Source organism: Echeneis naucrates, chromosome 11, assembly GCF_900963305.1.
Source record: "Echeneis naucrates chromosome 11, fEcheNa1.1, whole genome shotgun sequence".
In the NCBI taxonomy this organism is placed as follows: Eukaryota; Metazoa; Chordata; class Actinopteri; order Carangiformes; family Echeneidae; genus Echeneis; species Echeneis naucrates.
Genome location: NC_042521.1, coordinates 17406845 through 17428331, shown reverse-complemented (window position 1 = coordinate 17428331; position 21487 = coordinate 17406845). Strand labels below are relative to the sequence as shown.

Here is a 21487-nt window from a genome sequence, read left to right as displayed (position 1 = left end):
GCTCTTGATTTTATGTATGCACTGTGAGGCCTCCTGGGATGCAGTATGGATTTTGTTACTCTACACCATCAATTCTCCAACGCTGGATTTTATGAGCCGAACATGGTGCTGCAGGAGGTGCATATTAAAATGTTTACATCATTTTTTTGTTTTCTATTATGCATCAAATGGCATTGTCCAGCTCCTTCCCACACCCCGGCTGTGGTTGCCAGAACTTCCTGGACTCGGATTTCTCTCTCGGTCACTTCCTTTGGTTGCTGACAAAGTCACTGTGCTCCCATTCAGTGAGATGACACCCTGCTGTTTGCAATAAACCAAACCTTTAGTCATACTTCGCTAATTGTGGGTTTGCAGCTTTTGTTGCCTAAGAGAAAATGAGAGGAAGCTGGAGAATGACATCACCTCAAACTGGAATTGTCCAATTGATCTCTCATATTAACAGCAGAAATGGATTTTCAATCCATGACTACTTGTTGAGAAAGGGCCAAACGTTATATGAAATATTAAAGATGCTATCATGGCAAACAGCATCAGCGTGACTAAAGCTACCACGCTTCACTTTTCCCTCTCCTTCACCTGTGTAAGTTCTTCCTCCTCTGTTTTGCAACTCAATTTTTACCCTTGGCACAAGAACCTAATGCACAATAACCTAAAGGAACATGCATATCGGCAAAACACGATACCGTCTCGACCAATTTCACTCATGCATAGAAACAGAAGTTGCCACAGTGAAACAATTCGGGAAGAACACATCAATTTGACATAGCAAAGTGTCCTGTAAACAGATGACGCAGTCACTCAGAGCTTGGAAATTCATTTCTTCATTCATCTTCCACTGCTTATCCATTTCTGCGTTGCGGGGGGTGCTGGAACCAATCCCAGCTCACACTGGGTGAGGGCGGAGTACACCTTCAGCCCATCGCAGGGCCAACACAAAGACACAGACAGAGACCAACAACCACTCACACTCACACTCAGAGTCAGCAATTAGCAAAAACACGATGTCTTTGGATGGTGGAAGGAAACTGGAGTACCCGAAAGAAACCGACACAGTCATGGGGAAAACATGCAAACTCCACACAGAAAGGCCCCAGGCCTGGGAATCAAACCCATGACCTTCTTGTATGGGGGCAAAACTGCGAACTGCTATGCTGCCATGCTGAGCTTGGAGACATTAAAATGCAAATAAAAAATCTCCTCTTCTGCAGATAAGGGTGATGGTTGCACGGAGTGTGAATCCTCCTATCAGACAGACGTTAGTGATGACACTCATACGGCACAAGAAATACACAAGATACAGTCATGGAGTAAAATGTCCTTTTAAACCACCCTGACCTACTTTAATTTATGAGCTCACCATCACATTTATATGAAGCATCTTATTCTCTGGTCCCAATCAGTAGAGTACTCCTTAAATCTAGTTTGTTGGTTGGTCCATTATAATGATTTGTAATAAACAGTAAAGTGCTGCACAAGTTACCATGGTAACGGCATCAGTCAATGGTTTCAGAGTATTGGCCAAAATGGTTGACACCTTCACATGTTTATACATGCTGTTTGACTGAGCTGCAGGTTTGTGCACATTGTTTTGTTTTTTTTGTTTTTTTTTTTGGCAGGGGGGCTGTTGCTGCAGTAGCATTAGCATCACTGTGCTTTTCATACGTTGAGCAAAGTGTTGCAATACAACGCACAAATTGAAAGGGGATCCCACTGTACCTGTTTATATAATAGCTTGTGTTTTCATTGAGTGCCCAGGTTATCCCTCAGCATCTGGCACATTCCCTGTCAAATACACTTTTCTATAAGTGAGGGCAATGCAGAGGAGCTAAATGATGTCTCAGAGTGCGGAGCTGAGTGAATCAATGGTGGTGTGTGTGTGTGTTGATGCATGATGAATTGAAGAGTTAATAGGTCAGATGTCTCTAATGGCCCTTCATAGGAAAGAAAAAGAAGTTAGTGGATAGGGGGGAAGCACGGCGGTGTAGCGGCTATTTCTGTTGCCCCGCAATAAGAAGGGGCCATTCTGTGCGGAGCTTGCATGTTCTCCCTGTGCCCGTGTGGGTTTCCTTGGGGTACTCCGGTTTCCTCCCACCGTCCAAAGACATCATGTTTGGGTTAATTGGTGACTCTAAATTGTCCGTAGGTCTGAGTGTGAGTGGTTGTTGGTCTCTGTCTGTCTCTGTGATGGACTGGCGACCTGTCCAGGGTGTACCCCACCCTTACCCAGTGTGAGCTGGGATCAGCTCCACCGCCCACCGTGGCCAGGAAATGGATAAGCGGTAGAAAATGAATGAATGAATAGTGGAAAGAAAGCCTTAGTCTGTATCAATCTGCCAAGGCCTTTTGTGGTATTGATTGGCTCCAGGCACTTAAAGCCTGATGTCTTGTCAACATTATAATCTATTGCCCATCTGAATATGCGGTCACAGTCTGACTTCCACTTGGCTTTAGCATAGATAACTAGATGTACCGTGAGTGGATGACTCACTGACAGCCACATAGGCACACACACACATCTGATGTAGCATAACCCTCTCATCTTATGGAGTGTTAATGCACTCAACCCCTCAAGTTCAGAGTTTGTTGCTCTGCAGTATAAAATGAAGAGTTGCTCTGCTGACTGTAATTACTACTTGGAAACCCAGAATGACTTTGTTGCACTGAGGGAGGTCTCCCAAATTCACTTTGAGGAGCCGCATGCACCCAGCTCATTTAGATGAGTGAGTGAATACTTAAGCTGTGTTTAAGGACTCCTGCAGCTGCCATATGGATTGATAAGAGGGACAGTAGAAATGGAGAGAGTGATTTATTCGTGCACCGTTAAACTGTGAGGCTTGATAAGGTGCATTTACAAAAAGTTTAATCAAGCAGCCCCAACCTTGTAAATGCTTTTGTTTGATGTTTCTTTGAATTGACTAGAATTTACATTTATAATCGTAGACCAACTCATCTATATGTATGAGTTTTCCAGTCGAGCCATTATCTCAACTGCTATCTTCTTTGATCTCTATGGGAGGTTTGGATCCACCTTAAAGCTCAGATCTGCTCGGGTCCTTAGTTTCTGATGTTGCAAGCATTCTGGTACACATGTTGTATGCCTGCCTGCTGGGATATAGCTTGTTAGCTTTACCATACATTTACACTTATTTGTCAGCACTTGCAAAACACAGAACTTGCTGGAGAAGAAGCACATTGATTGTAAAGCTGAAGGATTGTTTTTATTTTACAGGAAATTTTTATACCTTTATTAGTGCAAAGACAGGGAATGGAGAATGATTTGCAGGAAAGTGTTTATGCACCTTATGTTATACCCTCACAAATGTTTGACTATTACAGTCTTAGTGGCAGTAGGGTTCATTTTTGTTTTGTTTGTTCCATCTTTCCTGAAAGAAATATACAAATGATAATTATGCGATTTTTGCTGAAGTCTTGCATATGAAGATGTTCCCCTACATCTCTGAGACACCATGATGCTTCCTTCACTTCCTCTGTTTCGATGTTGCCCTTGACCATATTGTGATTATCGCAATGTTCAGCTCTGTTTGTATTCAACAGAAGTTATGAGCTGACCACTAAGAGTGCTAACTCTGTGTCTAATGATGTTTTCCACTATATTTCACTTTACTATATGCAACTAAAGATCAGTAAATCACACCAGACTGGCAAATAACCTTGTCCTGTCAAGGGTAGAAAGTATCAGACTGACAGAACGACCTGAGCACTGGATTGGATTCTGCGATCTGGCTCACTATATTGTATTTCTTTTTTGTTTGTTTGCTTTTTATTTTATTTTTTTCCTTTTTCGGCTTTTCCCTATTTGGGGTCACCACAGCAAGTCAGCTTCCTTCGACTTGGATGACTGATCGGGTTACAGTTTTTATGCCGGAGGCCCTTCCTGACGTAACCCTCTCATTTATCTGGACTTTGGACCGGTACAAGAGTCCCACTTGTGGGCGCCTTGTGGCTGCGGTTCCTCGTCTGGGAATTGAACCCCGGTCACCCACATACAAAGCGGGTATCCTCACCACTATACTAATCAGGCCTTGATCTGGCTCGCTATAAATTCTCTTAATGGCATCTTCTGTAGAGTGAGCCTTTGCTGTTGACTCATCCAATTCATTCAAGAGTTTTATGTATGTATGTAATTCAGTAAAAATCTGAAGGGGCTTCACAATTTGTGCAGCACAATATCAGCATGTACTCTTTCTTTAGATTAAATTCAGGGCCTGATCCCAATATCCAATGGTCAGATTTGAGAAAAAAAAAAAAACAAAAAAAACATTTGGTTGGTTTTATGATTGAATGCAGGGTTTAGTTGGCAGGATCCACGTGACAATTAACTTTTTATTGCAAGAAAATGGGATTGGCAGTGTGTATCTACGCAGGGCTATGTGCTGCACAGTCTGCACAGTCGACCTAGCAGTGTTCCAACCTGTTTGAGAACACCGAAACACACAGCTCAAACCATTTTTCCTTGTGGTTGCTTTGCATTCAGAGCTGTTCAGGCCAGTTGTGGTGATAAAATTGTATCTTTTCGTCATCTGTGAAATGTTCTCCCCGTGCTATCCTTCTGACCCTCTCTGATAAAAGAGAGCACTTGTTTTTCATTCTAGGGGGTCTGTACTACATTTTGATATTTCTTCATTCTTGCGGCTGAGAATTTTGAATCTCACCACACAACAGAAATTATTCAAAAATAGAAAAGTCTGTACATTTTTTTGTTCTCGACAGGCCTTTGGACCCCACCCCCTTAATTTCCTACACTGATAATTTTCTTGTCACTCAAGATCTAATAATCTATAGTCATTTAAATTATCCATTGTTTCCACAGGTCATCTTTGAAGCGACTGTTTCCGAGGAGCGACAGGGCTACATTGCCTTGGACGACATTGTGCTGCTCAATTACCCCTGTTGTAAGTAATGCACACTACAATGCTCTAACCCCTACCTGCTGATCTTTTCTGAGACAGTGTCTAGCTGAACAATGGAAGGCCAGGTCTAGAGAGCTCAAAGAGTTTCCTCAAGGTTGATTGAAAGCTATGAGTTTGTCCTGTGGATGGGTGCAGGGGCAAGGAGGGGGTCACGAAAAGGCACATATAGCTGGTACCTGTCTGGGTGTCAGAGATACAATAACACAGCAGGAGGCGTGTCCTTTGTGCTGGCAGAATGGCTGACCTTTTCTTCTGATCGCTGTGCTCCCAGCCAGGTGCGTTTAAAAGCTAACGTGAGGTTGCAAACAGGAAAGGGATTGCTAGTTGTTCTACTTTGATCCTCAGCTAGTTTTCTTTTTCCCCTCTTTGTCATCACAGAGCTATCAGGACCTTGGAGCTGTATGTTTGCTGGTTATGTTAGATGATGTTCTTTTCTTGGAACATTTACAATTACACCCCCCTTAGTGTTTTTGTGCAAAGGCTCCTTGCAGATGTTCTATCTCTCTTAACAGACGTCTTTTCTTTCACTGACGTGCTGTTTCCAAGATGATTAGCTCCATTTGGCCCTACAGATATACACTGTCTTCTGCTGAAAATCATTGCTGACCCATAATGAGCTCAAATGGGACCATGAAGGAAACTCATAAAATTCCCCTGAAAAACACATCAATACTGTTTTTTTTTTTTTTTATTATTATTATACTATTGTTTATACATTCATTAGTTATCTGTTTGGCCAAATCATTCCACCAAGTGTGATCTCCCAAAGTTAGACTGCAACATTGCGCCATAATTACTTCTATAGTAGTCAGTGGCCATCAAACCAAAGTGAGCATTATGCAATATTTAAATTTTTTGCGATTTGGCACATGTACGGACGTTTTAGTTGTTTCTCCCCGTAGGAGGCTTGCATTCTTTTTCACCTTACTTTCACAAAAATAAAACAGCTGATTTCCTGCAGGTTTTGAGGTAGTTTTTGTGATACAGCTGCTCAAATATAAATTAAAAGCTTCACTAATGAAGATTTTTTTGACAGTCATATGTTAGCGTTTATCAGATAATTTCTTTCTTTTATGTTCCCAGCACTTAGTAGGCACCCAAACAGAGCAAAAAGGAGGCTAATTAGTGAATTTATATCACGCTGTGAATGGATGCTAACATTCTTCCGTGTGTGTGGGATAATTATATCTTTTAGTGCATAACAACTTAATACTCAATGTTAAATAGTTTTTTCCCTCTGGCCCCTGATGGCCAGAAAACTTCATACATTCATAGTCTGTAGCTCCAGTCTTGCAACACTGATTTCGCTGCTTCTATCAAGTATCGCTGCTTAGATCAACGCTAATATTATGTGAGAAAGGTGATATTATTTTTAAGTTGTGTAACAAGTGATAACTGTGATTAATTGATGTAGTTGTATGAAGGCTAATGGGCATGTGTAAAAATGTCATTCTGCTTATGTACAATGACAATAAAGGCACTCAACTCAACTCAACTAAATGTGAAGGGTTAAAAATCACAATGTTGTGTATTTAAGAGCTCATGATATTCAGATACCATTTCTGGCTGACCTGAAACAAATTTGAAGAATGGGTGGACATGCATTGTTTGCATGGAAACACATTCATTCAAAATGGCAAGGGAAAAAACACTCTTCTTGATTTCTCATGAATTTGCAAATATATGGAAATAGTTGCAAATTTATGAGAAATCAAACTATTTTAATTCTCTTTACAATGGTATTTCATATTCAGACTATTAATTCAGTATGTTGTAGAAGAAACGTAGCAGCATTTTCAGTCTCCAAAGGCTTTGTGCAAATATTTTTTACTCATAGAGTGGATTCTATCTGGCGACTCTGATCGATGGAGAGCTGCCGCGATGGTTCTTCAGTCTCTGCAGAGGATGCCTGAAGCTCTGTTATTGACTGTTGGGCTCTTGGTGGCCTCAATGTCCCTTTTGCCTTGGTTCTCTTTTCAATAAGATAGAAAACTCTAGGAAGAGCCCTAGTGGTTCCATGTTTTGTTTATTTATTTATTTTTATTTTTTTCCTTTTACAGTCTCTGAGGGCATTGAGTTCCTGGTAACAATCCTCTTTAGAAATGGTTTGACGCCCTTGCTCTGATCTATGCCTCTGTCAGCGTTAGATTGCAGACATCTGCAGAGAACTCGTTGAATTTCAAGACTTAGTTCTCGTCCTGACATGCAGTGTGAAATTTGAGGCTTTTTTAAACACAGTGGTGTGTGTGTGCCTTCCGAAGCTATAGTTCAATAAAAAAAAAAAAAATCTTGTACATGGACAAGGAAAATGAAACAGAATGCACCTGCCAACAGCTTATAGCACGGCAGCAAAGAATCATAGGTAAATCAGATAGCTCACTTTTAAATATTTTTTTTCTTTTTAAATAATGTTGAAAGAAATTGCAGGAAGAAATGCACACACTTCGTTGTTTAATTAATGTAGAGCTATAAGAAAATGTGGTAAATGAATCCCATTTCAGTTAAATCTTCAACTCAGTGTACAAAAAGTGAGGGGGTCTCAATAATTTCTGAAGCCAGTGAAGATGCAAATCACAATGCATAATTGATATGTACTAAACGACACAGTCCTACTCGTTAACAAACTAATGTCAAGTACAGACAAATGCTTAAATACACAAACACATCTCTTTTTTTTTTTTAATGAGTCAGCCTTTGTAGGAGCAGTCACCTTTCACCACCTTTAAAAATGCACACACTCACACAGACATGTAAGTAAACAGTGAAATAAATAAATTTCCCAGCGGGCAATGAGGGTAATTACATGCTGCCTTAATAAAGATTCAACCCACAGGTAAATGCTATTCAGCTTGCATACCCACTTGTTTGACATTTGTGCAGTTTTCCTCTTGAGTCCATGTCTATATTCTGAACACGTGTTTCAGTCAAGACCAGTCTCTCCTGCAACAAAATAAAAGGTAGCATTACCAACTTAAAAGACCAGCGTGTGGAATTGCTTAGCCTCTGTATATGTTTAGCGTTATTAATTAAGCCTGGACAGCTCAGACAACCTCCCCTCTGGGCTTCTTGGCTTGAAATTAAATTTTCTCACAAACTAATAATGCTGTTGCCTCATTCTTAGACGATTGCGACTATACTTGTGGCCGAGACTTTTGCTTGAAAAATAAATAAATAACTAAATAAAATTTATATATATATTATATCATTTAACATCATTTATACAGAACATTTATATGCACCTTCTCATTCAAATGAATAGGAAAGTGTGTCCAAACTTTTGGCCTGCATTGTATATTATAATATAATATTATAATATTATAAAATATTATATTATATTACGTATTAAGCTTAGCGATTATGGCAAAGGGGAAAGTGATGCATCCGTAAGCTAGTGTTGCTGTTCTCCGCAGCCATGCTGTCAGCTGGGAGGCGAATTCAGTAATTACACTAGCTGTCACCGTTTGGCAATTACCTCGTTTTCAGACTATTTAGACAAAAACTACCAGCTATATGAGAAAAGCAGGCGTTGGTCTGGTGCAACAGGGATTTCACAAGAGTAACAAAGCAAAATGTAAATCTTAAAGCTTTTTTTAACAAAAGATCACTTGCTTTGTTTGCTAGCAGTGTTAATAACAAAATGTTTGCTGTATAGGCGAGTATTATCTAAATGATTAATTATTCAATTATTAAAATCACCTATTAGGAAAGTAAATATATGACAATGGGTCATTTTTTTCATGAAATCCTTTTGTTCAGACTTGCACTCGAAAGCTGATATGTTTACAGACATTTCTCTGCTGAGAACTGCAGTTATATATTAAAATAAGGTATAATTTCTGTCAGCAGTATCAAAATGAACATGTGGACGAACATCTGGAGACTGGGAGTACTGGGGTTTGATGAATTCTAATGCTGAATGGTAAATAGGTGTTACAGTGCAGGCTGCAACACAGTTTTAGTCTTGGTCATTTCTGGGATATTGACACAGTGCCAATCAGCCAAATCCGTCAGCTTTTGAAATCAGTTAGAGACAGTGGCAGTTTAAATATTACAACAATACCACATTATTTTCAAAAATAAAACTCAAATTTGCAAATGCTTCATGGGGAGCTGATTTTTAATAACTAGTGCTGGTATTTACCCTCCTGTCTCTTCATAAAGTAGTGGTTTTTGTCAACATGACAATAACACAGATCATAATGTCAGGGTGACGTGCCAGTAACAAATGAACAAACCGGAAATATGACATCTTTCATTGTGTTCTGTTGCTTGCCTATTGATCAAAACAGAGCTGAAAATCCCAACCATCTGGTAGGAAATTAACAGAACCAGAAATCAGACTTAACAGAACTGACAAGTCTGCAGAGGATGGTAAAAATGGTCCTGAATGTATAAACTGTTTTTTAGTCAGGTTTTTATTTATTTATTTATTTTGAAAATTACCAACCATTTGCAGAGCAATTTTCCAAAAACGATGGCATTATCATTAGAGGTCCTATGTAGGAGAGATTTGATGCGCACTTGTTTTCTTCAGGCCTAGTACGCCTGGTTCCATGGTCCCAGATTTGGCCCATTTAAATTCAATGTCAAATACAAAGTAAAATGTTTTTAGTTTACAAATAATTACACTATATACCTTTGCAAAATGTACCCCCCCCAAAAAAAAATTTAAAAAAATGGCAGTAGTGTGGATGTATTCCACAGGAGCTTCCATATGCTGTTGCTACATTACAGTGAATAAATTGATTGCTTTTTGTATCCTAGCAAACACTAGGATGAATAACTCTGGGGGTATGTCATTTGATAAAAAGAATGCACACACATTTCATCAGTGACACATTTCTTAGCTGTGTGTATCTACTCTGGCGGTCAGCCTTTGGTTAAATTTGCCCAGTTTTGCATTTCAGCTTTAGCCAGTTCATATTTTATGAAATTGCATTATAGAGTTATATTATAATAAGCAGTATTCTTCAACTGTCATATAAACAATAGGCCTATGAAAGTAATTCAGACTCCAGGTTCAGGAGTTTGTAAATGCTCGACGAGTATGGACTTTGATGCTGAAGAAAAACAACCTCTTTCTGTGATCTAGGGCCATTGCGTCCCTGTCCAACTGAATTGAGAATGTATGTGGCAAAGTGTACGGGCAAAATCTTCAAAACATGTCTGTCCTAATAAGTCATTTAGTGTCGTATGCAGCCCTATGACATTTTCCTAACACAAGGAGTACAGGAAATCAAAGCAGATGGGGCAAGATGATGCTACACAGCTTTAGTTGGAATTTTTAATGAGCTATAGCGTGAGTGTGAGCTGTTTAGAGCGGGGCAGCACGGCAGAATGGTGGTTAGCACTGTTGCCCCACAGCAAGAAGGTTGGGGGTTTGATTCACAGAATTGGGGCCTTTCTGTGTGGAGTTTATATGTTCTCCGGGTTCTCCTCCTCCTCCAGGTCCTCTAGTTTCCTCCCACAGCCCGCCAGCAACCCGTGTGTGGTCAAATAGTGAAATGTTCTTTTTATGTGACATTTTTAACATGATACACAAGCATCTGTGTTTGCAGGGCTGGGTGTGTCATTCTTGTAGAGGCTCTAAATAAACAACAATTCACAGCTGTGTGTTGAATATACTTATTGAGCTCCAGATGTGTTACTTTCATCACCGTGACGGTATGTGTGTCCCTTTTCACAGACAAGGTGCCTCATTTCTCTCGGCTGGGTGACGTGGAGGTGAATGCCGGGCAGAATGCTTCATTCCAGTGCATCGCCACCGGCAAAGTTTCTGAGACTGAGCCCTTCCTCCTGGAGGTGAGTGTGTGTGAGAAGGTGTTTTCACGTATTTATCATCCCTACTTCAACTGAAGCCAACATCCCAGCACCTGGAAATCAGAGGAGGACTGGGGGAGGGAAGGATGCAGATGGGAAAAAACAACACAAAAGGAAAACTTAAAAGGATGTTTTACATAATTTAGCTGACAGCCTCATACAGAGTAACTCACAGCGGTTACATTTACATAAATGGCTGCTGGACATATTCCCATTTAAGTCCTTTTCAGGATGTTGTTAACGTGAGCTTTTTTCACTGTGACTAAGTCTAAACCAGTTAAGAGAATACACCCGTTTGTAGATGTTCCAAAGCACTGCGAGGAAAACATTCACTTACCAATGACCATCCTCTTTGGACTTAGTCGCAGTTGTTTTGGGAAGTGTTTTCACACTTTCACTCGCTTTTGGATTTTGGAAGCACATTTTACTGTGACAATAGGTTTCGGGGAATGACAGTTATCGTGACTAGATTTCACCAATTTGAGCCTTAACAATTAAAAAAGGAGGCAGTAGGGTTCTGTTAGAGGGCACTGTGGGCCATCATATCTCAGGGCTTGTACACTACAATATTTTCATTGAAAAGTCTGAACATGGCGTTTGAAAGACGTGCACTATTAATTGACATTAGGGGTTTAAAGAAACAATAGCACTGGCTCTCACTCAGGGAAAAGTATGTTTATGACTTCAACTATATATTAAACTAAAAGACTCAGCTTCTTGCAGCTTTTTCAGTTTTAAAATCTATACCCACAATTCCCCTTGCTTCACACAAGTTAGATGCAAAAATTCTGCTAAAATCCGATCATTGAATCGTCTGTGGACAAAGAGCTGGACTCACCCCATCTGCCCCTGTGATTATTGTAGTTTTGAAATGGGAGCCATTATTTTTCGTGTCAGCATATTACAAACAAGTGCCGTAATTTGATATTGTGAAATGAAAGCAATAGATTTGTGTGAATGAATCATTTGAGATTTTGGAGATAATTAAGTTTGCGCTTCCTCTTTTGTAGCTCTTTTGACTGACACAGCGTTTAGTTTACCAAAAGCCCCAAAAGTCTTTTTTTTTCCCTCATGCTGCAACCGAAAATAGTTAAAAATTTCCTAGTTTGAATATGAGCTAATATTAATCTTCAAAAATCCATCCCTGAATGCCTCCACTCTTCCTGTGGCCTTGAAGCCCGCACATCTAAGTGCTTTTGAAACGATGGCAGCGGAGAGAAGGCGCTTTGCAAATGAGATCTCAGTGTACGTGGTGATCCTTCCCTTGTGTTTCCACCCGATTTTATTTCAACCTCCCCCCACTCTCTCTCTCCTCTGAAATGAAGCCTTTGAAGATCATCGGCATTTGAAAGAACCGTTTTTTATCAGTTTCACAGTTTTCAAATTTGTTGACAAAGCTGCATGCACGCACGCACTCACACACACACGCACAGATACAAACAAACAATACGAAGCTTGTCTTTTATAATTTGACTGGAGATTGCAGAGAAGTTCTCCGCTTAAGTCAACTCCTGCTTTAACTACTCATTAAGGAAAAAAATCAAACTTGGTAACCGCAAAATATATAATATAATATAATATAACATAATAATATATATATATATATATATTATTATATTAGTTGTTCAAGGCCTGCTTCGATAACCAACACTGAGTGTGTTAATTTCTGCTTTCTCTTTGATCCCCCTGGTGCTGTGGAGGTCCACTCTGGACCAGTCGGCTCTCGAACACTCCTCTCTCTATTAGTAGTCCAAATGAGTTGTTAGCATAATGTTTCTTTTTCAGTTAGCATCATATTTTCCTCCACTGTCCTCTTGCGCAGATTGTGCTTTCTCTGATTCTATTTTAGATCTTAACATCAACTTGTTTTGAGTCCAAACCTGAAGTAGTCATCTCACTAGCTCTTAATTACAATATCATGCTGCGGCTCGCTGCCAGACAGAAATGGCACAGGGCTTGGCAAATGGAATGATTTATTTGTATTGAAAGCGTGCAGGTGGTTTTTAAAGTTGTAAAAAAAAAAAAAAAGTGCCACTTTAAATCAAAATAGTTGATAAAAGATAAATAATCTAAAATTCATTTACCAGACAAAACAGATTATTTTGGAAGCAAAGCTAAAGGTAAAATAAACTCTAATCTGTATCTGTAGGCTGACCAACCATTCCTAATTCCAATTTTTGCTCCCCCCTCCCCATCATCTAAAAACCAATTCAGGTTTACAGATGTCAATCCCTCTTATTACGCAGGCAACGTTTTACATAATAGTCTGCTTATTTTCTGAGAGAGATGCACATGTTGTGGCCTGCACCTGGAACAGATTACTGCGTGTTGTCTTCTGATTTCCTGTTCTGCTGGTTGAGTCAATTGCCTGCAGTGCCTGGAGCACTGACACATTAGCATGGTGAGTGATGAAGAGATGTCATTCCCAGAATCCCCTGCACTGGAAACAATGACCCAGGAGGCCTGTGTCACCGGCGTTCATGAGGAAAAAATACACTATTGTTACTTCATTTATCACATACTTATTATCTTGCTCTCCCTTGTAGCTAATTCCAAACCTCCCTCGTCCCTCCTGCCTGCCCTTCAACCCGATGCCTCCTTTTAATCACTTGAATAGACTTCAGGTTAGTATGGCGCGAGGTTGGTGTGCTGGTGGCTTATTTCTCACTCTCTCTCTCTCTCTGGGCATCAGCGGAGAAATGGGGTGGTGCTGGACACGTCCCTGCTGTCGCGGCTGAGCCACAAGAGGTTGATGGCAACTTTCCAGGTAGAGGCGCAGCGCGGGGAGCAAGACCTCTATCGATGTATCACACTCTCCGCCAGAGGAGCTTCCGTCTCCAACTTTGGAGAGCTCATCGTCAGAGGTGAGGTTCACATGTAGGAACATGTGAACAAATCAGCAAATGTTTGGGCCATATCGTGGCAAATATTACGTGGAAATATTCCTTTTAGAGAGTGACATTAGAAAATGGTCTGTGTGTAAAGTTGGGGTGTGTGAGACAATTCTCAAAAGTCCCTGTGTTGCCTGCAGTAGGCCTGCATCAGCGTGCTCCCAGTTTTGAGAGTCAGCAGAAGGCCCTGGCACTGAAGTCACTGTGGCTAAAAAAACAAAAATGGGTTTTAGCCACTTTCTTGTAGAAGCACACAGGAAACGGAAATAAGTGTCCTGTTTAGTTCACACTTTATTTCTGACTTATAACTGCTTTAATTAGGTGTTTTTTTAAGACCTTGCAAAGGGACCTAAATCTTCAAGTCGTGTCAGGTAGAGCGAAGTACAAGCCTTGTGCATGGGGAATACGGTAGTTTAGTGAATAAAGTACATTCCCAAAGGGAGGCTCGATTTGACAGCGAGATAACCCAGGAATATTTTTTTTCACCAAACAGTACAACAAAACAATGCTATTTTTTTTTTTTTTTAGTTGTTTTCTTTTTATGTAGCTACAATGCATTTTACTAGATGGCCTCATCACCAGCAGCTTCTATACTGGTGCTCCTGCTGTCTCTTGAGACTGGGAGCTTCGATCAACAGTGCAGGTATCAGTCAGCACTTATACCTTCCTCCATTCTTCATTCTCAACCAGGCTAAGTGCTCTGTATTTCCGGCACAAATACTGTCTGTGTAGTCAAAGTGCACTGCATCATGTGTCCATAGATATGACAACAAATTAATCATTCAAATGAATTGAATTGGTGTTTGAGGGTTGATGGGGTCAGGCTGTCTATCATGGCTCAGCTTTTTATGTACACAGCGGAAAGAACTAATTATGCTATTATTTATGCAAATAAGCTCCCAGTCAGAGTGAACGTTAAGAATATGAAGCATCCTCTACTCTCTCTCTTTCTGTATCCCAGTCTCTTCTGCTCTTTTTTCTCTCTTGCTCCTTTTCTGTCACTATTCCTCTTTCTCTGTCCTTCTTTCTTTCTCTTGCTTGCCCTCTCTGCCTCTCTTTCGCAACACAAGTCTCCTTTCTCTCTTTGTGTCTCCCTGCCTCTGTCTTTGTCTCCTTCTCCCTTCATCTCCTATAATCCTGATGTGATTAAACGATTTTTATGACTCACTGCTCTAGCAGAGCAGAAATAATGTTATTGAAACTATAAAACAAAAAAACGAGACAATCCATGACAGAAATCCATGACAGAAATCCTTGACGTCTCCTTTGCTCTCATGACGTGGTTCTTTTCTGCTGAAAATCACTGTTTGACTGATTTTCATCAATGTTTTCAAGGACCGATTTTCATCTGCATTCGTCTATTGTTTCAACTCTCATACTAACAAGTACCTTGTTATAATGGGATTATACACTCAGATATATAGCAACACTGTGTTCTTCATTGTAGTGCCCCCGACTCCGATTGCGCCCCCTCAGCTCCTCCGGGCAGGCCCCACCTACCTGATCATCCAGCTCAACACCAACTCCATTGTCGGGGATGGACCAGTCATCAGGCGGGAAATCCAGTACCGAGCCAGCCAGTCCACGTGGACAGAGACTCACGGTGTGGGCTCACTTACCTACAAAGTTTGGCATTTAGAGCCCGACACTGAGTACCGCATTAGTGTCCTGCTCACCCGGCCCGGGGAGGGGGGGACAGGAGCCCCCGGACCTCCCCTGATAAGCAGAACCAAGTGCGCAGGTGAGTCGCTTTAAGCATAGATGCCTCTTTCAAAACTCCAGGTAAGATCCATGGCAGGGAGGCAAATTCATAATTCACTCACAAACACATAGACAAAGCTTCTCTGGCACCAGAAATAATCTCATTGGTTGGGGTAAACCTCAGTGGGCGAGACTTAAATTGCTTTTTTATTTTTTTTTACAGATTATAGAAAAGAGAAAGAGGCAGAAGAGGAGGAGGCTAATACCTAGAACTTTACCATCTTAATTTTATCCACATAAACCACTAAGGTTTAACTCAGACACCAACTCTTTTGTGCATCCAGACAAGAAATGTTGCTAAAACCTAAAATCTACATTTATTAATTTTTTTAATAAAAAGCAAACATGCCTATCACATATTTTCCGAAGGTAACACATTTAAATTGCTTGTATTGTTCAACCAAAACCCAATTAATTTTCATTCAGGATAAAAAAAAGTAAAGCAGCAAAATCAAAATCAAATTCTATCAGACTCATATATAATATATAATCTGGGATAAACTCTTATTTGAAAATGATCACTTAACATTGAATGTTTCTTTCTAATAATGTATCCTGTGAAGAAAAGCACATATAGTTTTCTTCTAAAGGTTAACTCACCTGTTAGCATGAATGGTATAATGGTGAGGGCCTGACCACTAAGATTGTCATAGAACATGACAATCCTAGCAGGAAAGGCTATCAGCTCATGAAGCAAAACGTTCCATGGTGAAAATTTGGTCAAAAATGACAAAAAATAGGGTGAAAAAAATCATAACATCATATTCATCAAACCATAGCATTATTCACAATGCTTAAACTAAAGTATTAGCTACTATTAGCTTCTGCATTAGCATTATGAATAATTTTTAGCTAGTGGCATGGCCTTGGTATTTTGTGGGTTTGTGTCTTCACAAAAAAATTAAAAATAACAAAATTCTGGCATTTATGGCCCATTTCAAGATGGACTTCTTCTAATTATGTGGGGAGAGCTAAATACATTGCATTAGCCTCAGCTGTACCTAGTATTCAGTGCTAATCCGTCAGGGTTTATCGTGCTAACTGGACAAACTTAAATGGAAGTCAGCATAGAAAAGAAAGCGGAGAGAGGAAAGCCACTGCTAATTGCGAAGTTAAAGTCGTTTAAATCTGATCAGTGTGTGGTCAGCAAGAAAGTCATTATGACGTGAGCTACGATCGCCATGAGAACAGGTGCTACAGCAAGAAGTAGTAGTTAGATGTCAAACACAAACATCGGTGATGACTCCATATGCAGCAGATCAGAAGTATGATCCATGAGATAAATTCAGAGCAGTACCGTGCTGCAGTACAGGCTCACAGAGACGTTGACACTGCAGAAGCTCATCTTAAAATATCCTCTGCCCAATCATTGACACTTATTCTGTTAAAAACCTGTGGATATTGAGGCCAGAACCCTGGCTGAGTTCAAACAAGTGCTCATTAACAGTTGAATGACTAATTATTTAATACGTTGATTGTTTTATTGCTCGCTTTCACATGATGTGGTTTATAGAGATGTCTTAGCCCTAAAGTAGAATACCTTACGGGTGACTCCATGAGTTACTGCTGCACATAGCAAACAGAAGGCCTAGCATATCGGCACAAAACACCAGGAGATCATCTGCTTCTTCCTGCTGTTCACACAGAAACCACGGTCTGTTCCTGCTTTGGCTCTCCAAGATTCGCCTGCACCCTTAGCTGCAGCTGGAAGCTCTATCAAACTGAGATGCGATGCATCTCTTATCAACTTGTAGGTTGCCCGAAGCCTCTGAGATCAAAAGTGTTTTCGTTGTCATTTTGGCACAGAAGGTGTCTGATGATTTCTATTCATCCTGGCCTCAGACCTAATATAAACACGTTTATTTGAAGAGGCATGCTTTCATCTACCGTTACAGTTGCATCCAAGCTAAGAAGTGTGGAGAATCTGACAAACAATATATATTGTGTCTGCTGGCACCACACTGCTGGGTTAATGACTGACCTTAAGGGGGCTGTTGAGGACAGCATGGCACAGTGCACAGTGGTATTGAGGCTCTCTCTATCTCAGGGATGACATGCAGGCACGGGGAAGGGTCCTCTCGCACCTGCTCATCTGTTGTTTAGCCATGGTGCTACTCATCGGGGTGAAAATGGCACCCTGCCGCTCTGTCAAGTAGACAGCGTGACGTCCCTGTCACCTGCCACACTCTTTGATCCACTCTCATCAGTGTTTTCCACTCGCCCACCTCCTGTCTACTCCCATTGCTCACATCTGAAGACTTATCCCTGGGGAAAACGCAGCAGACAGCAGTAGCCCTCTGACACAAAACTCTGGGTGACTTTGTCTTCCTAATGTGTCACGGAAAGCCTTTTTTTTTTTTTTTTTTTTTTCAAACAGTTGTTGAGTGTGACATTTCATGCTTACTTGGTGCCGAGATTTTTGCTCCCTATGGTGTCCTTGTCAAGGGACCCAGTTCAGATACGAAGCAAATGTTGTGCCCATTTGCTTTTTTTATCCAATGTTCACTCTCATATGGCTACAAATAAGCATTGTTCAAAGATGTGCCATTTAGGTCCCATAAGATTAATGCTGCCTGTATCTTTCCTAAAAGCCGCACATTTTTGTGATATTGCACTGATCTATTATACTATATTTTCTGAGATCATAATCTTTTTTGTGGGAGAATGAGACCTGCAAAGTATAATATCTGCTACTTTCAGCCTAGTCAGTCATTCATTCATTCATTCATATTCTAGCGCTTATCTGTTTCCGGGTCGCAGGAGGTGCTGGAGCCAATCATAGCTCACATTGGGTGAGGGTACACCCTGGACAGGTTGCCAGTCCTCATTTCAGCCAGTGTACCTAAAATGAATGTGCTTCAAATCTTCCAAAGAGTTTCAGGCTTTGGATTGTACTTCTAATTGGTGTAGGTAGCATCATGCATGTCTTCAGGACAAGTACCTGCTAGAATGAGTGTGCTGATGTCCGCATGCTCATGATGTTATTAAACTACAAATGTGCTAGAATAGAGATGTGTAAAAGGGCCTGTTCTTGCAGATAATTGCATCCTACTACAGAATCTCTGAGAACTGGCTTGTTTCCCCCACCTGGCTTCTCAGGAGCAGATGGAAACCCTTTTACATATATATTAATTCATGGAGCCAGTCCCAGCCGAGGTTGCTGAGCGATGTATAACCGATTAGATCACTAATCAATCACAGGGCTGGCATATTCAGACCATTTACACTCACATTCATGGAGGAAGCAGCAGGAAGCTGAAGCAGATATAAGGAGAAGAATGTTAACTCCACACAGGAAGGCCCCAACTATCCCCATGCCACAACTGTGGATGAAGTTGGGCACAAGAATTGGTTTGAAGCAGTGATGGGAGGCTGTTAGCATTGTCACTCAGTAAATCTTGAATTCATTATATGCAATCATGTAGGTTTTAAACAAACCACAGCAATTGCGGTTGTTTTTCACACAAACTATTTGTGAAGAGAAATTTGCCTGGAAATGAAGTGATTTGAAAGCTGAAGTCTAGACTGATGTTTAAACAGCAGTCTAATTTGCCTCTTGAATCTTTGTTGCAGTTAGGGTAAACCAGAGACGGATTAACATTAGCTGTGTGTCACACCAATGCTCTTATTCTCTGGGGGTTTCACTGAAAGGCCAAGCGTGTCACAGTTGGATCAAAAGCTCCTCAAAATTGTGGCCAGAAATGTATCCTCGTTTTCCTGGGAAATGAAATCGCCAATCTCTCCCAAGATTCATTGCATGCTGGGAATGAAAATTAAATGGCAGATAGCTTGAGGATTGTACTTTTAAAAGTAAGAATTGTGTTGTTTATATTCAGTGAGACAAAGACCAGCGCAAACTACTTTTACACCACAGTTTTTTTTTTTTCTATAATTTTATGATAAAACTGACTTATCTGTCGTTAAACCCATTCATTCATTCATCTTCTACCGTTTATCCACTTCCGGGTCGCAGGGGGTGCCAGAGCCAATCCCAGCTCACACTGGGCGAGGGTGGGGTCATCTTGGACAGGTCACAGGGCCAACACACAGAGACAGACAGAGACCAACAACCACTCACACTCAGACCTACAGACAATTTAGAGTCACCAGTTAACCCAAACATGATGTCTTTGGACGGTGAGAGGAAACCCACACAGGCACGGGGAGAACATACAAACTCCACACAGAAAGGACCCAGGCCGGGAACTGAAACTGCGACCTTCTTACTGTGGGGCAACAGCACTGACCACTATGCCGCCATGCTGCCAGTCGTTAAAATTTTCAAACTCAAAGTATTGTTCTGTTTCTAATGCAAATTTTCATTCAACGCTGTTGGCTCTAAATTTAGCCAATTCAATGATGCAACAGTCAACGGCTTTTGAGACAATTTCAATATCTTGTTTTTGTCATATTTCATTTACCATCCAGGATGTTAAAACTAACTTCGGCCGTTGTAAAATTTCAGTGGATCTTGTCCTGGTCACGGGAGCACTATCCTTCTTTTACCTGTAAAACTAAGGTTATAATAAAATGGACAACTGAAAACTCTTCAGTGTACCAAAGAAAAATACAAATAAACAATCCATCCAGTCAGACCTGTGGAACTACATCTAGAATCTAAGAAATGTGAAGTGTGTGACAATGATTTTGACAGCCTTTTTACTATTACCTTATATATATATGACCAGATGAACTCATTCTAAAATACAAGTTTCAACATTCAAAACCCCTTGTGGTTTCTGTGGTAAATATGAGGGTTTGGCACTCATATTCCATCATGATCCCAACATCGCTCCTGGCAGGAGGGACAGGCCTCAGTGGCGATTCACTGAGGCATCTGTTAAAGATGAGGAGGATGAGATCCAATGTGCACGCCCACGGGGACTCTCCCTCATTCACTTTTTCCATCTTGCCCCTACTCATCTCTTGTCCAGCTTCCATATCCCTCCTAACTCCCCTGTCCTCTGGCTAAATCCCTTTGATTAGGCTAATCAAGCCGAATGTCAGTTTGGGGCAAGGCTGGTGGAGGACTGCAGGGTGGATAGGGCAGGACAAAGTCTGCTGCAGTGCTGCTGTAATGATGAGTAATGGCATCTGGAGCAGAAACTAGCACACCTCAGGTGGTGGACCTGGTTTGTCGCTGGAGTAGACTGGAGTAAACTACACAGATCTGATGCTGATAAAAAAAAAATCATCAGACATTAGCCAGTCATTCTCATGCACCTCTGACATGAGAATGACTGGCTAGTGTCTGATGATTTTTTTTTTTTTTTTATCAGCATTTCTAACATAATACAGATTTGACTGATACTGTTCCTGTGAAGGTTTCAGCTTGTCATAGTGTCTGCTGTGAAAACACAAATAAGCCAAGCTCAGCCTGAGAGAGCAAACATCTTTCAAATCAGCAAGGACTTTAGAGATGTTTTCCTCTCCGTCACACCTCTCTCCCCTCGGAGCTAATGTCTCTTCCGTGACTTTACTTCGTTAATTCACGCCACAGCTCTGAACTCTATTTAGTGATGCAGCAGGGCTGCTGCTTCCCCAGTCCTTTCTCCTTTCTCTTGCCAGGCAATGCCATGTTGTAGGCATCACCCTCTTTTTGGTGAGTCTGACGTCTCAGCAGTAGATGCTGGCCGGGCTACAGGACAGAAATAACCACCACCTCTGTGTCAAACTGGACATTTTGCGTGACAGGGACATGGCCGTGTGCAATCAAAACGTTCACACATGACAGTAGTAATTAGGCTCCATCTGTTCACGTAGGATTCTTTGGCTTGGCCATGATCTGGTCTCTTACAACCCCCATTAATATGAGGGGAGAAGTCAGTACTACACTATATGGTACTTTTTCCTAGAAGGTAGATTTCTTTTACTGCTTTCACCCCACTATTCTCTTAAAGCTACATCAGTATTCCTCTCTTAAGTTCCACTGGGTATGATTTCTAGATAAAAGTAAATTTGTATTGTCAGAATCAATTGTGCTGCGAGAGAAAAAAACATCTAATCTTGTGTTAACACAAATAAAATGGTTGTGGTTTTTTCTATCTATCTGTTCCTTTGCTTATCGATGTTGATGTGGCAGAG

General features: G+C 40.9%; 1 protein-coding gene across 4 annotated transcripts in view; it reads left to right on the top strand.

Moving 5' to 3' along the window:
• Positions 1-21487, top strand: part of ptprua (protein tyrosine phosphatase receptor type Ua) — a 199168-nt gene that overhangs the window by 105278 nt on the left and 72403 nt on the right. For all 4 annotated transcript variants that reach the window (XM_029513624.1, XM_029513626.1, XM_029513625.1 and 1 more), the window contains 4 exons: positions 4832-4913; positions 10618-10733; positions 13444-13615; positions 15090-15383. In XM_029513624.1, coding sequence (XP_029369484.1) covers positions 4832-4913; positions 10618-10733; positions 13444-13615; positions 15090-15383 — 664 coding nt within the window. The remainder of the gene's footprint in view (positions 1-4831; positions 4914-10617; positions 10734-13443; positions 13616-15089; positions 15384-21487) is intronic.